Source organism: Cotesia typhae, unplaced genomic scaffold (genome assembly GCF_013202065.1).
Source record: "Cotesia typhae breed Kobodo isofemale line unplaced genomic scaffold, CoteBio_Ctyphae contig_48, whole genome shotgun sequence".
Classification (NCBI taxonomy): domain Eukaryota; kingdom Metazoa; phylum Arthropoda; class Insecta; order Hymenoptera; family Braconidae; genus Cotesia; species Cotesia typhae.
The window spans coordinates 2,203,097-2,219,404 of record NW_027423756.1 but is presented as its reverse complement, the minus strand read 5'-3'; the positions used below and the strand labels follow the sequence as shown (position 1 = coordinate 2,219,404).

At 30.7% G+C, this 16,308-nt stretch overlaps 1 protein-coding gene and 1 long non-coding RNA gene across 3 annotated transcripts in view; one reads left to right on the top strand and one right to left on the bottom strand.

Annotated features, from left to right (window-relative positions):
- LOC141529551 (uncharacterized) overlaps window positions 1-16,308 on the bottom strand; it is a 104,442-nt gene that overhangs the window by 85,588 nt on the left and 2,546 nt on the right. The window lies entirely within an intron of this gene.
- The window catches only part of LOC141529515 (patj homolog), a 769,735-nt gene continuing 753,937 nt past the window's right edge, over window positions 511-16,308 (top strand). The window contains exons 1-2 of one of the 2 annotated variants that reach the window (XM_074246076.1): window positions 511-635; window positions 10,990-11,145. In XM_074246076.1, coding sequence (XP_074102177.1) covers window positions 590-635; window positions 10,990-11,145 — 202 coding nt within the window. In that variant the 5' untranslated portion in view covers window positions 511-589. Of the gene's footprint in view, window positions 636-681; window positions 1,610-10,989; window positions 11,146-16,308 lie in introns of those variants that run through there. The other variant, XM_074246077.1, reaches the window with a different exon arrangement.

Here is a 16,308-nt window from a genome sequence, read left to right as displayed (position 1 = left end):
AGTACTCACTTTCTAATATTCTTAAAATAATGAATTTGTAATTGGTAAATAATAAAATTTCCAGAATTTTTCATAATTATGAAATTATTTAACACACTGAACACTATATTACATATTTTTTGCATAAGCAAATAAAAAAATTAAAAAAAGAAGATGTTGCAAATATCTTTGTAAAATTAAATGTTATAAATCACACTATTCACATTTTTAGTAACATTATATTATTTGCACCAATTATTATTAAGTGATTAATTCAATAAGTAATTATTTATTATTAAAGGATTACATTTAATAAAATTTTTAACCTTCGATAATTATGAAATAATTATATAATATTACACTTGGAAAAATTGTCATTAATAACTCATTTTTATCAGCTCATGTTATGGAGTACACGCCACGTTCGGATGCTTGCTTATTTTTTTCTATTTACGACTATCATCAGGATCCGGAGACTAGCCAGAATATTAATGTATTTTTCAATAATGCACATATAACCGCCATCTATTGTATTCATGTTGCACTATTTAAACAAATCTGTTTTATCTGAATATATTGGTTGAATTCACAATGAATTCAAACTATTAAAATGTTCTTACTCGCAAAGAGGGAGCAGCACTTTAATCTATTGACATGTGTGTGAGTCCCTTTACATTTTTCCTTTAGTTTCTTGTGGTACCAACTTAAATCTCACGTTGGCTTCATTTTTTTTGGCAAAGTGTCCCCGTCCCGAGTAAATGTTCCAGTAGTTGACCGGGCACCAGTAGTTGACCGCTTTCATAAGAAAGTCCAAAAATTATTATTAACTGCATTTTTTATGACCTTGAAATTTATTTTGAACTATTGTTGAACTTATAACCATTATAATGAATAGGTATTCCGAATATTATTTAATTTTTAAAACATCGAAAATAATTCATGAAAATTTTCCACCGCATGATCTGACTAAAATCGGTCAATTATTATTGTAGAGTATCCGAGAGGTCACTACATACTTTAATTAACAAAAAAGTTCCTACTAGGTTAATCTTGTCAAATTCAATTCTGAAATAGTCTTTAATAGTTTCTTAATAAATCTTTTAATAAGATTTTACAAAAATAATCAATTAAATACCAATTCAACAATCGGTCAAATACTGGCACAATAAAACATCGTTGTACCATCAATAAATGACTTCGGTCATCTATTAGAACCTGCGATTTTTTCTAAATACCAGTAATTGACCGCATGCACATTTTTAATTTTCTAATCTCTATAAAATAAAAATATAAATTTGTTTACGTGATAATTTAATGTTTACATGAGTGTTGTTATTTAAAATAACTAATAATTATTAAATTATTAGTAATAAAGAAGTATTTATGCTTAGTGTTTGATGTGGTCAAATGACTGTTGAGTCAATTGACTTAAGTTTAAATTTGTACACTGATAGAAGGATTTATTAGCTATTAATAATTTATTTAGGAAGAAAGAGTACATTTATTAATAGTTAATAAGTATTTATTTATATTTAACCAATATTTCTTAGCAGTTAACAAATATTTTGTTAAGTGAATTTATTTCGCTTGTAATGTTATATGATATGAAGATTGCTTATAAACAAAAATCGTAATTATAAATTATTTACATTAATTATATTAAATTATAATAACGTTTGTTATAACATACCGAATTCTATCACAGCTGATAATTATCTTTTATATTCTTAAATATTGAAAACGTTAATTTATTTAGTGAATTGAATTATTATCATGTATTCCAGCCGTAGAGTTATAAAAAGTGTCAAAAGAAAATTACTATTTTTGGTTTTGATTTTAAATAAATATTTGTTAACAGTTAACAAATATGCATTAACTTACATTAATTTACAGTAATTAATGGTTTATTTTAAACAATACCCATTATTTTTAATAATAATTGCGTGCATGCACCTCAACGAAATGTTTTGCCCTTGTCATTATTGAATCTAAGTTTAAATTAATTTACTAATCTGTTACGTTTTTACTATTATTAGTTTTATTTTAAACTAAACAAATTTTGTTTATTAATAATCTAAATCTAATTTAAATAAATAAGTATAAAAACATTATACATTAAACATAAAAAACTAATTAAAGTTTAAAAAATAACCAATGTTTGACAATTGGTCAACTGCTGGAACATTCCGCCGTCAATTACTGGATCAACCCGGTCAACTACTGGTGTTTTTATCTCACCTGCATTTAAATCTGAATTTATATGTAATTTTATTAATAATTCAAATAAATAACATTATCTATCAAAAACTTAACTATTTAAAGTTTAAATGAACTTTGAATTATTTTTTTTTAACATAAAAAAAAGTCGGATGTATATTTGACCGGACCCACCTATGGGTATGTATTTCGAGCCGATGAATCCGAATTTGGAGCCAGGTTGGGCCATACACCCTCATAATTTTGAGCAATCTGCAAAAAAAAACTTTAAAAAAGTGCAAAAAATTGCGAAAAACTGCAATCACAGCGATGATAAAGATTTTGTGTACCAAGATCAAGTATGATTTTTATGTATTTCAACCCACTGAGCCTGAATCTGAACTTTAATTATAATGAACTATAGTTTATTGAGCCGTCAAAATTTGAAAAAATTGCTAAAAACCAAAAAAAATCATGAAAAACCGAAATTATCGAGAAAAAAAAAATTTTTTTTGGATTCAGATTGAGTATGATTTTTATGTATTTTGTTGCACTGAATCTTGAACTACAGTTTTTTGTTTCATTAATGTTTCAAAATTAAAGAAAAAATCTCAGAAAACCAAGAAAATTGGGAAAATTGCAGTTATAAATACGAGAAAAAATGTATTAAACACGATTGTTAATGACTTGGGTACATTTTCATGGATGGAATTTGATCTTAAAATTAAAAAATTGACAAACTTTTGAAAACTATAAAAAAAAGCAAGTAAGAAGAAACTAGGAAACTATATTTTTGAATTCGCTGGCATACAATAAAGAAAGTTGTAAGTTCATTTAAATTCTAAACTTTTTTTCGTTTGTATCGAACTCTTTTATCCTCAAATGATCTACGCACCGGATTCCTCTTTCGCTTCCGATTTTCTTCCGGTACTTCCTTCTTCAACATCCAGCAAAAACCTACCGTTATGTTAACATTCCTATTTCCTTGGTACCTTCACTCAATTTCACTTATGTTTTGGGGAAATCGTTCTCCCTGTTCTTCATTGTAATCTCCACAACTGTTAGGGAAGTGGTTAAGATAGGAATCTAAAAAGTGCAATTTAGGATTCATGAAACAACCCAAATTTTTGTAATTTTGCAGCAATTCGTCAACTAACGTGCTGTAATCCTCACTTCTGTTGTTTACCAAAAAAGTTTAGTGAAATATTTTTAAAACTTAACCACCCTACTTTTTCTGTTTTGTTCATTTTCCCTTCAAAATTTGTATCCAGAAACAAAGTTCGAATTTGGGGTCGATCAAAAATACCCCCTTTTAATTTTGCATCACTTATTGCAGGGAACTTTTCACTCAAATACTTAAAACAATCATTATATTTATTCAGAGCTTTCACATATTGTTTTATGAGACCCAACTTGATATGTAGTAGTGGTAGCAAATATTTGCTAAGCTGAATCAATTGTGGTCATATAAAGTTATGGGAACCTGGATTCAATCTTGCTTTTGCTGGCCATTCTTTCTTGACATAATGACTTTTCTTGTCTCTGCTATCCCACAAACATAAATAGTGAAGATATTTAGTGAATCCCGATTGCTGACCTAAGAGAAGTGTTGCAATTTTAAGATCTCCACAAATTTTCCAGTTATACTCGGAATGTCTTATTTTATCCAATACAATCTGGAAATTTTCATAAGTTTCTTTCAGTTTTATCGAATAAGCTATTGGAATTGACGCATACGTATTTCCATCATGAAGCAAGACAGCTTTAAGACTTCATTGAGATGAATCAATAAAAAGTCTCCATTCATCGTCCCTATAAGTGTGTTATGTCAAGGATTAGACCTGGCGAAATATATTTTTGGTCCAAGTCTTGCGACCTATAGACCGGGATCGTGAGATTGTGTTTGGAATGTAATAATGTTTAGATGGGTGGTTTTACTTTGCGTTGAATTTATTTTAACTATTGATTTACAAAATTCTAAGTTGAATTTATTTTTAAATATTGATTTACAAAATTCTAAGTTGAATTTATTTTTAAATATTGATTTACAAAATTCTAAGTTGAATTTATTTTTAAATATAAATTTACAAAATTCTAAGTTGAATTTATTTTCAAATATAAAAATAACTTAATTTGTTAACTGCTATAACTTACAATAAACCGATGATCCCTGTTGAGTTGACCTTGATTGGATACTGCTGTGGTTTTGTTAGGATACGGGATGTTCACTTGTCTCAAACTACCGAAGTCGTTATCTTTGTGCTGCTTCACGTTTTCCACGATATGCGGAGAAACAAAGTGTGCGGACACTTGAATGAAATCAGGGAAAAATGTATCGACTCGAATTGAAAGTGAACGGTTGTTCTCAGTTACACGTTTTCCTACTGTATGTAGAGAAAACTAAGTATGCGGATACTTGAATGTAACTATAAAAATTTAATACTTGAAAATGGTACTGATGGACCACCGTTTAAAGCAAGTAGCTGTTAACTAACTGTTGAACTAGTTGAACTAGGATTGCACTGAATTGGAACTAGAAGACAAAAGTAACGAACTCTTAGTTATATAAGTGTTCCGTAATTAAGGCTCCACCTATTGGGCCTTGGGTTGGGGCACAGCATTTCCCAATCAGGGTCAGTTTTCAGGGTATCATCCCTACTCCGTAATTATTTTGGGCAGGTAAAGGACTGCCCTGATGCTAGCTTGTCTGTGTGCACACCCACACACAAACTAACATTTTTTTTAATAATAATAATTATATGTTTAAATAATTATTTAACTAAAAATAATTATCTCTATGTTAATTGTTATTAACAATCTTCAACGTTTTAGTACTTATAATAATGTTTACTTACTAACAAATTTTCTTATTGGTTCTATTATTTATTACTACAGTTAACAAATATATTATTGGTTTTTATAATTGTTATTAATTATTAATTTTTAACTGTTATAATTAACAAGTTTGAAAATGTCATATTATAATAAATATTAATATGTCGAATGTATTTTAGTTTATAAATTCATTAATTTGTTGCTTTATTAATTCATTAATTTGTTATTTTATTTATTTATTAATTTGTTATTTTATTTATTTATAAATTTGTTATTTTATTTAAGTTGTTAGTTTATTATCTTATCCTCATTTGGTGTACACGTAACAGTATTGCAGCCCTGTACATTTAAACATTGGATTTTCTTTTAACTAATGTTAACTAAATAAGTAACAAATTTTATATTATAAAAGATTACAAAAGATACCTCAAACGATCATAAACCATTATTCCCAAACTAATTTACTTTTAATGGTTTATGGATCGTTTGGGGTCCAAGGTTTTATGTTATCTAAGAACCTTTTTGGATTATAGTGATAAAAATATTAGAGATAGTAAAATGCATTAGGCTATTTGTGTAGGCATTTTTAAGCAAATAACCCAAATACTTTTGAAATAACATTACTAATATATTTTATAGTTCTGGGTTTTTTTTTTATCCATTAAGAAAGATAAAGTTCTTATCGGCTTTAATTGGGATTTTATGAAAATTTTCCCATTGATAGGAAAAATATATAAAAATTTGGCCAGATATAACAAGTGTTCGGTTTTAATTCATCGAGCAAAGCTTTAACATCTGAACAGTATACTAACGAATTTTGTTCGTCGTTCATGAAAAGTTTCCGGAACTTTTTAACTTCCCGCTGAGAAAATTAAAAATTTTCTAAAATCGGGTTCTACCCCGTTTTGCAAAAATCGAGATTTCAACAGATCTCGACGTTTTAATGTCCTAGGAATCCATTTCGAGGGTTCCCGAGAGGATGTCACTATGTGTGTGACCCTCTTATAACTTTTAAACGGCTTTACCGAATCGATTCCGACACACACACACACACACACACACACACACACACACACACACACACACACACACACACACACACACACACACACACACACACACACACACACACACACACACACACACACACACACACACACACACACACACACACACACACACACACACACACACACACACACACACACACACACACACACACACACACACACACACACACACACACACACACACACACACACACACACACACACACACACACACACACACACAGATTGATTGATTGATTTCGTTTTATTATGCCAAGGCAGATGCCAGATGGCAAAATTTCAAGTACAATAGTAAAATATACATTTTTACATAATCAAAGAGTTATTAGAGCAAGTACATAATGTAACAATTTCATACTTATTTTATAAATTTAATCTAATTCATAATTTCAAACTAATTTTAAACTAATTCTAAACTAAAAATTCAAATCATAAAAATTTTAATATTCAAGAAGATAATTTACCACACTTCACAATATAATAGTCTATTTAATTATTAAATAAAGACAGCCACCAAAAGTGTAATTGCACTATATTAATTGTCTAAGTTCAGTAAATAGTCAAAAACTTTGTTTTTGAATACTTCATTGCTACTCGAATTTATAATTTCATCAGGCAATTCTTCCCACAGACGAATCGCAGAGACTAGAAAGGAATGCTCCATATAGGTGGTAGCAAAATGAGGTAGCTTGAAGGTAGAATGTTTTTTGGCTGCAAGCCTATTAGAGCGTCTAACATCAGTGTCTTCTGTGAATTGATCTCGTAAATACTTGGGTTTTTCAACTTGGAGTAACTTGTAGAAATAACAGCTCATGTAGTATATTCGGCGATACTTCACAGACAACCATCCCAATTCGCGTCTGAAAGGTGAAATGTGCTCATCTTTTTTGAGATTAAAAATAAATCTGATAGAGCAGTTAATTGCACGTTGTAGTTTTAAATTGTTATCAGAAGTTGAGTCGACCAATACAACGGAACAATAGTCAACGAGTGGTAGAATGGTTGCCGATACTAGTAATTTCCTTATAAGAGTTGAAAAGATATTTTTCCTAACTTTGAGGCAATGCAGAGCCGAGTTCATTTTACTAACTATTTGAGTGACGTGGTAGTTCCATGACAAATTTCTGCTTAGCTGAATGCCTAAGCACTTGGTACAATTAACGTAGGGTATTATGACACCATTTATTACTATTGGTGGTAGATCCAAGTCCTCAAGCTTTTTCAACTTACTATTTGAACCCAAGATTATAGCCTTTGTTTTAGCTAGGTTGATTTCCAATCCATGGTCTCTTGCCCAATCAGCGACTGATTGTGCATCCAAGTTGACCCTCCAGATAGCATCATGTAGCTGATAGAAAAAGAAGTGAGAGTATATATATTTGTCATCAGCAAACAATCCATGTTTGCAATATACCAGTCGCTGAGCCACAGAATTCATGACTATTAGAAATAGGATTGGACCCAGAACAGATCCTTGCGGAACACCAGATGACGTTTTGAGTAGTTGAATTGGAGTCCCAAGATCGTTTAATATTGACTGAGATCGATCCGACAAGTAAGAGAAGAACCAATTTATTGTTTATATAGAGCAACCAAGCTCAAATAGCGCAATCAGTATACTTTTGGAATCTACATAGTCAAAAGCTGTGCTCAAGTCGAACAATACTAATACAGTAAGTTTGCTGTTGTCCATTGCTTGTCGAATATCTGACTGAAAAGGATCCAAAAGTTCATTATCTTCCAGATATGATGTCACCTGATTTGCGATAATTCTTTCGAAGGCTTTAGCCAAGTGCGACAAATTTGCAACCGGTCGAGTGTCTGATGGAGATCTAGAGAGAGAGAGAGAGAGAGAGAGAGAGAGAGAGAGAGAGAGAGAGAGAGAGAGAGACAGCATCGCGGGAGTAGTCAGGGAAGCTTCCTGAGACCTTAAAACGTCGAGATCTGATGAAAACTCGATTTTAGCAAAACGAGGTGAAAACAATAACTTCCCGATTTTCGAAAATCTTCGATTTTCTTAGCGGGAAGTTAAAAAACCTATGTTGGAATATTGGAGGAGCTGAAAAGCATAAGACACAGATTAAAGCCAAAAATAGTCATGGCTGATTTCGAAATGGCATTTCATAGTGCTGTAAAATCTGTCTTTCTAGATGCAGTTATTAAGGGCTGCTTATTTCATTTTACTAATGCTATTTGGAAGAATATTCAGTCTAATGATCTCCAAGCCGAATATGCAGCCGATGCTAAATATGCCCTGAATTTGAAAAAATTAATGGCCTCGGCTTACGTACCTGAAAATGACGTAGTAGAGGCTTGTGACCAATTATTTAATACAAAATTTTATGTTGATCATGAAAAAGAGCTTGAAACACTACTAGAATATTTTGAGAGGACCTGGTCAACGACGAAACGCGATGTTTGACCGTAGCGTATGGAATCATCATTTTTCGGTAAAATTATGCCAACAAAGTAATAGTCATAAAAAGTACGAGGATAAAACGATGAGATTATGTAAAGTTCTAAGTGAATATAAGCGTGATAAATTAATGGCATATGTTCGTGGCCTAGCTTATAATATTATTAATTAATTTCGTGTATTTATTTGTATATTGTATGTATAATAATATTTTTCTTAAGTTTAATGTAAAAAGTATAGGGATAAAACTATGCGATTGTATAAGTGAAAAAAATTACTAATTATTAATTAAAATCATATTTATATTGTAACAAACTTATGTGTTCGTATACTTTCGAATAAACACACGTAGCGTCCTTGATAAAAGGACACAACATGGAGGGTGGGATCGGTCGTCGGTGGGATCAGTTGTTAGTGGTATCAGTTCTCAGTGGGATCATTAGTCGTGGTATCAGATGTCGTGGTATTAAATTACGGGAATCAATTATCATGGAACTAATGATTTTATATACTTAATTTACTGTTACTTGAAATGATTGAAAACTGATTTCTTTTTATAGACCTAATTTTTTTATAGTTTTTTAGACATAATCAATTGAAAATTTCAAGAATGGTGTCTTATTATACGTCTAACAAATTCAAGAGAATAGAACAGCTAACTCTTTGAACTTGAAAAGCTTAAAATAACAACAAATTGTGATTAGTGCAATTAAATAAATGCAATCAGTGGGAAATTGCAGGGATGGCCTTCAGGGGCAACCGTGTTCTCAATTTTTTTTTTAGACATAATCAAGTCAGACGCGAAATTTCAATCAGTTATTCTAATCTTTTCGAGCACATACTTTTCTTTTCTTCTGACTAAGATTCGATTAAAATTTTTTTCAGACAGCACTATTTGCGGAAACGTAACTTTTGATGACTCAGAAATTGAACGGTCATGCGGTAAAGTTAGCAGATTTTATTGATATCCAAAATATTCCTCAGAAAAATTTGTTATTTAAAATGACTAAGTATTGAAAGCAAATGAAACAGAAAAGACTTATATCAATATACGAAACATTATCGCTGATCAAAGTCAAGGACAGCACATGGTTTTTTTTTCTTCGCTAGAAAAACATCCATGGACAAATCATTCCAGTTAGCTGATTCATACGACAAATACACGCATATTTTAACACATTTCGACGTAGCTACTTACTTAATCCTAACGAGACAGTCAAACTATTTGACAGCGATTAGTAAAATTGCTTGCAATTATCAATTCCTGTTTTTGACAATCATCATGTTGATGTTGTCAATCTTTTTGACATCAATCGGGGTATCTTAGATGTAATGAGTCTGACACCAGGCATGGGAGTGATCACGCCTCTGGACCGGTTGTCGATGCGGATAATCTACATCTCCGGGTTCTTGTTGGTCTTTACCGTAATGCCTGAATTCCAAGGTCAGGTGTCTGCTATACTGTCGGAACCATTGAGGCGAAACGTCGAGTCATTATTAGATCTCTATGAGAACAAGTATCATGTTTACTACGATGGAGTATTAGCGAGAGACATAATTAATGAAAAATTATGGGTTACTGATGAGGACATGCAGTACTTGCACCCATCTAGTCGTTCTGAGCTAGATAAATGCGTAAACGCGGCGATGTTTAATTCTAAGATTGCTTGTATTTCATACAGGGATTTACAACTATGGTATGCATCGCAAACAACAAACTTGCATGTATCCAAAGACGTTGTTTTTAAAAAGTATTTCGTCAATTGGGTCAGGAAAGATTGGAGTCTCAAAGACAAACTTGATAGAGTCAGTTCTTGGATCGCTGAAGCAGGGTTCGTTGAGGGTAGGATATACCAAGATAACAAGTATTTTTCAAAAAAACAGAGAAAAGAAACGGATTGAAGAGCGTGCTAGTTTTGAGTTTATTGATCTTAATACCTTAATATTGAGCTACATGATCGTTTGTGGACTATCAATATGGGGACTGGTTGGCTTCGGGCTGGAGCTGATTTTTCACAAGTACGAGAAGCGTCGCAGGCAAACTCTGATCAAAAGACGGTTTCACATGGAACTTAGATCACACCTGAGGAATATTTCTTCTATTGAAATTATTTCTTCCAATCCTGGAACCTCTTATGGAGTTTAAAAATATTAAATGAGCATATTCATAACTTAGTAATTTTTAAATATCAGTAGTCGTTGCTTAGTTGTGTGTTTGCTATAGTCACTTTGATTCTTGGTATTTTGAAGTGTGTAATTACAAGAAAATAAAGTTCGATTGTAGCCAAAATTGAAATTTTTGCCTACTATATTTTAGTATAAACAGCAAATACTGTGAAAAAAAATCCAAATATTGTCATTCGAAGTACATTAAAATACATCGTATGTTACAACTCAAGGCCAGAAGGTTGGAAGCTGAGGCTTCTATATTCTTTGCCTCAAGGTATCCAACATTGTGGCTTTCGGTTGTATACTAATTTTCTTGATCTATAGCCGAAAGTACGGAAATATGGACAATGCTGAAGGGAGAGGACAACCCGCCCGAATTTTGCAACGCCGAGACGAAACCGAGGTATTGCTCGCTGGGGCCGGCAAAACAAAAAAATCTGAAAAATGGTTGGCCCTGCAGGACATCCCTGGAACTTTCCGGTATGTACGAGCTCAACACGCTTAAAAAATTATCTTAGTAGAAATTGTGTTCAGTAGTGCTAGAAACATTAACGTACATTATTACTTCTAATTAGAAAGATGAATTTGAAAAGATTACCTCAATGCATAATGTATATCTATGTATTGTATACAAAACAAAACTTTTTAATCTTTTCAAATCGTTTGACTTATTTTAAATATTTGTTTTCTAATCAAGGAGTTACTTTAATATAACTTAGTAGCACTGAGTTTTAAAAATTATAGTAGTTATCACGATTCAAAATGACCTCAAGAGTTCAAAAACGTAATAAGTGCAATTTTGGGAGCTAAAATATGAAATGAGCGGGAAGTTGCAGAAATGGCCTTCAAGGTCAACCGTTTTCCTAAATTTTTTATTTCAAATAACTTCATAAACTCTGTATTTATATCTGTAGTTCAAAATAAAACGCAAAAGACTAAAATCTTAACCTGTAGCTGTAACGGTACGCACGTTCGATCACCTGAAGTGATCAGAGGCAACTCTCTGACTCGACTGTTGCGACCGAACTCTATGAAGTCCAAAACTCGACTCTACTTAAACGTGACTCACTTACAAACGAAAATTTTTATACTCAATTAATCCCCAAATATTTTAATCGCTAGTCAAACAACTGAAGCTCAGAGTACGGATATTCCTTGGGTGGAAACTCTCCAGGAACTGACTACGGCTGGTATCGAAACCAAAAACGTAACTCGAAACGTAACTTTAAGTAAAACTTAATTAACATAAAACGTAAACGCAACTTAAACTGATCCCATATGCTCTCGTCATGTTCCTCTACATCGGAGCGCTGGTATCTCAGCCAGACCTAGGCATTCCACCTTGAAGTCTCGAAAGGTTAGACTAGCGTCTAACATCAAACAAAGCCGGGTGACTTATAGTCCCGCTCCACGGTAACGCTGACTTACCCACGTACTCTGCAGCCTTAAAATTTAAAATTGAAAAATTTGTAGGTTGTTCGTTAAAACACATTTACTTTTTGTAAGATAAAATCGCAAAAATTTTAGATTTGACACAAAAATTAACAGCCTCATAATATAGAAAATTAATAAAAAATTAAATATGCATCTTACTTTAAATAAATTTTATCGGATGTCCGACTTTTAAAAAGATTTATATTAAAAAATCAGCGTTATGACACGCTAGATGCCTGAAGGTATCGTGAAAAGACATATTGTTAAGCATGAACTTAGAACGTAGCTTTTTCCAACAAGAACACCAGTCGATAAGCCGTTTAGTGTTTTGTCCTTTAACATTTAACGCCGCTATGAAGTTTCAAACTAATATTATACATAATCATCACAGACTTAGTCGATAAAACAGTTGTCAAACAAACAAACAGATTTGACTTGACATAAATACTTGTTTTATTTATTATTAAAAGTTAAAAATTATTTATTATTATAAGTTAAAAATGATCTCATCAAAAAAGTATTCTAAAACTTTTATAATTTATTAAAAATATATTCATTAACATAATCTAACCATTTATTTTATAATTAAAAAAAAAAAAAAAAAAAAAAAAAAATTGAGTGATAAATGATCAAAAAATAAAAGTTAATAATGTTACCAGGAATTGGTTTATTTGGCACAGGAAGTATTGTTCGTATGATAGTACCATTTTTACGAGAGAAAGGTTTTAAAATAGAAGCTGTATGGGGTCGGACATTTTGAATTTTATTCGAGTCATTGAGTTTTATTCGCGTCATTGAGTACCCCAAATTTTTTCAGGATACATGAACATCCTTTTAATGTGTCAACATTTATAAGTAAGTCAACCTATAAAATGCATAAATATAATGAATGAAATATTATTTTATGATACGTTTAACAAAAGTTAGGTAAAATCAACATGGCATACGTATTTGAAATTTTTAAATTCTCCGCACATCGTTTATGATTTCAATAAAACGCCCTCTCCTGTTCGGTTATGCAATTTGTTTACAAGTGAATACGCCTGCATACGTTGACTCTGTAGTGGAATCACTGCGAAAATTGAGTTGACTAAAAAATAAAACGTATGGCCGACTAAATTGAGAAAATGCGGTGTGATTGCCAATCAAAATGTGTTAATTACAATTAAACGAAGCATGATCAAGTTTCTTCATGAAAGCTTAATGACGGAACTGAAAAAAATTGAATTAAAAAATTTTGTGTTATTTCACCCTTGTGGAAATAATTCTCTGAAAAAACTCTTGAAAAGTCTTTATAACTCTGAATAAGACTTTTCGAAAGTCTTCACATCCCTAACTAAGTAAAGGAAAGACTTAATAAGTCTTCAAAATTCTGCAATACTCTTCGAAAGTCAAAGTTTCCCTGCAATTTCGGAATTTCTCAAAGAGTTATTAAGACTTGATAAGACTTGTTCAGTTTTACAGGAAAAGAAGAAAATATTTCTTTTCAAAAAAATTACGTATCAGAATTAAATAAAACTATAAAAAAGAATTAATGCATGTTTTAAAAAAATTTTTTTTAAATAATATTTTCATCACGAAAATACTTTGATGGGCATCGAATCACTCATAGTTGAGCAAGTCAAAACATCAACAGCAAATGAAGTGCACTTGCTGTTGGAAACAGATATTACTCAAAGAGTAAATCAATCGGTATTTAATTTGGACTATCAAATATTAAAGTCAACTTTCTAGGTAGGAAAGAATTTTCTAACCACACGCTATCTGCTGGAATTAATTGATACCTAACATATTTTAGTTTACGAATTTACAGTTAGAATCTTTGAGTGTTCTTAGTTTCTAATAGGTGGCATGTGGTTAGAAAATTCTTTCCTACCTAGAAAGTTGACTTTAATATTTGATAGTCCAAATTAAATACCGATTGGATTTACTCTTTGAGTAATATCTGTTTCCAACAGCAAGTGCACTTCATTTGCTGTTGATGTTTTGACTTGCTCAACTATGAGTGATTCGATGCCCATCAAAGTATTTTCGTGATGAAAATATTATTTAAAAAAAATTTTTTTAAAACATGCATTAATTCTTTTTTATAGTTTTATTTAATTCTGATACGTAATTTTTTTGAAAAGAAATATTTTCTTCTTTTCCTGTAAAACTGAACAAGTCTTATCAAGTCTTAATAACTCTTTGAGAATTTCCGAAATTGCAGGGAAAATTTGACTTTTGAAGAGTATTGCAGAGTTTTGAAGACTTATTAAGTCTTTCCTTCACTTAGTTAGGGATGTGAAGAATTTCGAAAAGTCTTATTCAGAGTTATAAAGACTTGTCAAGAGTTTTTTCAGAGAATTATTTCCACAAGGGCAGATATCTTCACCAGACTACCATATTGACAGTTATTTTCACTAAAAATCTGAAAAAAATTTTCGAAACGGATTTTTTCACTGAAACTGATATTAATCCAGTAAGCAGTGTTTTTAATTCGTTGAGTATACTTCAGTGATGTGAATCTATAAACATAACAATGTATGAAATCATATATTATATAATTAGAGCTGATAAGATATATATATAATTATACATATTTACATTACATAAATTCAAGCGAAATCGTTTTTTCTCGGGTTGAAATTCGTCCGAAAAAATTTGGGGTACTCAATGACGCGCGCCAAGTACGATAAAAAAATTTTTTCTTAATTTTTAAATTTTCAACAAATTTTTTTCAATTTTTTCAACATTATGACGGTTTCTTGGTATTTTTTTGTATTTAACTTTTTTTTGTATAGAATGAAAATTATTATAACGAGTCTTATTTTTTTGCAAAGTGCAGATGTTATTGAGATGATTTTTATGAACGTGGACTTGGCGTAATTTTTAACAGTGAAACTGTTTTTGTTCGGATTTCATATCTTTTTGTTAAGTGTAATTTTTTGCTCGCCTCTTAATACATTCTTAATTTTAAAATTGAACTTTTCCCGCGCAAAATTAGAAATATGTAAATAAATTCATTAATGCAGGTAAAGCTATTATCCTATAAAAGGTTATTTGTTCGTTAATTTTTAAAATCAAATCCTAACAAAAAAATTAAAATTCTGTTTCTCTCATAGTAGCTAGTAGCATTAAAAAACTTAACGTGACTGACCCGTGTAAACTCTTCGGTTTCAATCAATTAACTAGCTTATCAATGGGGATTTTAAATTTTTTATGTATATATAGTTAAAGTTTAACATTTTTTTGAATTAAAAAAGTTGTTAATCTAGATTTAATGCTCTACTACACATTAATTTAACAATAACCATAATTATTTTGGTAATGATAAACAATGATAATGATACTTTTAACATCAATTTATCATTACCGATATAATAAATTTCATTTTTATAATGATTATCATTGTTATTGTTACAATGACATTATTGTTAATAAAGGGGAGAATGCATTATACGCATAATTGTAATACCTATGGCCTAAAAATTAGAATTATTTGAAATCCGCTCGATTGAATAACAATGCCACCTACAGGCAACGACTACAAAGTCGTAGAATGTGTACACTATCCAATGAGAATTGCCTAAATCTTGAACTGCTGACCTGAAGGAAGAAAGTAAAACTCAAACAATCTTTAGCCTGTTGTGTATTTAGTCTAGTTAATAAATGAAATTCAATAGAAAGAATAAGTTTGAAAACCATCCACATATGAAGTTGTTTGATAGTTTGTTCTAGAAATTTTGTATTTATAAAGTATTTTAACATTCTTAATTTCAAAATTAAATTTTTCCCGTGCAAAATTGAAAATTCATAAATGAATAAATTAATGTAGGCAAAGCTATTCTGATATGATAGGTTGTTTATTCGTTAATTTTGATAATCAAATCCTAATAAAAAAATAGAAATTCTGTTTCTCTCATAGTAGCTAGTAGCATTAAAAAACTTAACGTGACTGATCCGCGTAAACTCCGCGGTTAAAAGCGATTAACTATCTGATTAATAGGGATTTTACATTTTTATTTATATACAGTAAAAATTTTAACATTTTTTTGAATTAAAAAAGTTGTTGATTTGGATTTAATACTCTAATACACATTAATTTAATAATAACAATAATTCATTCAGTAATAATAATGATAATAATATTTTTAACCTCAATTTGGTATTACCGATATAATTAATTTGGGACGACGTTTATTGGACTGATTTAAATTGAAAAAGTAA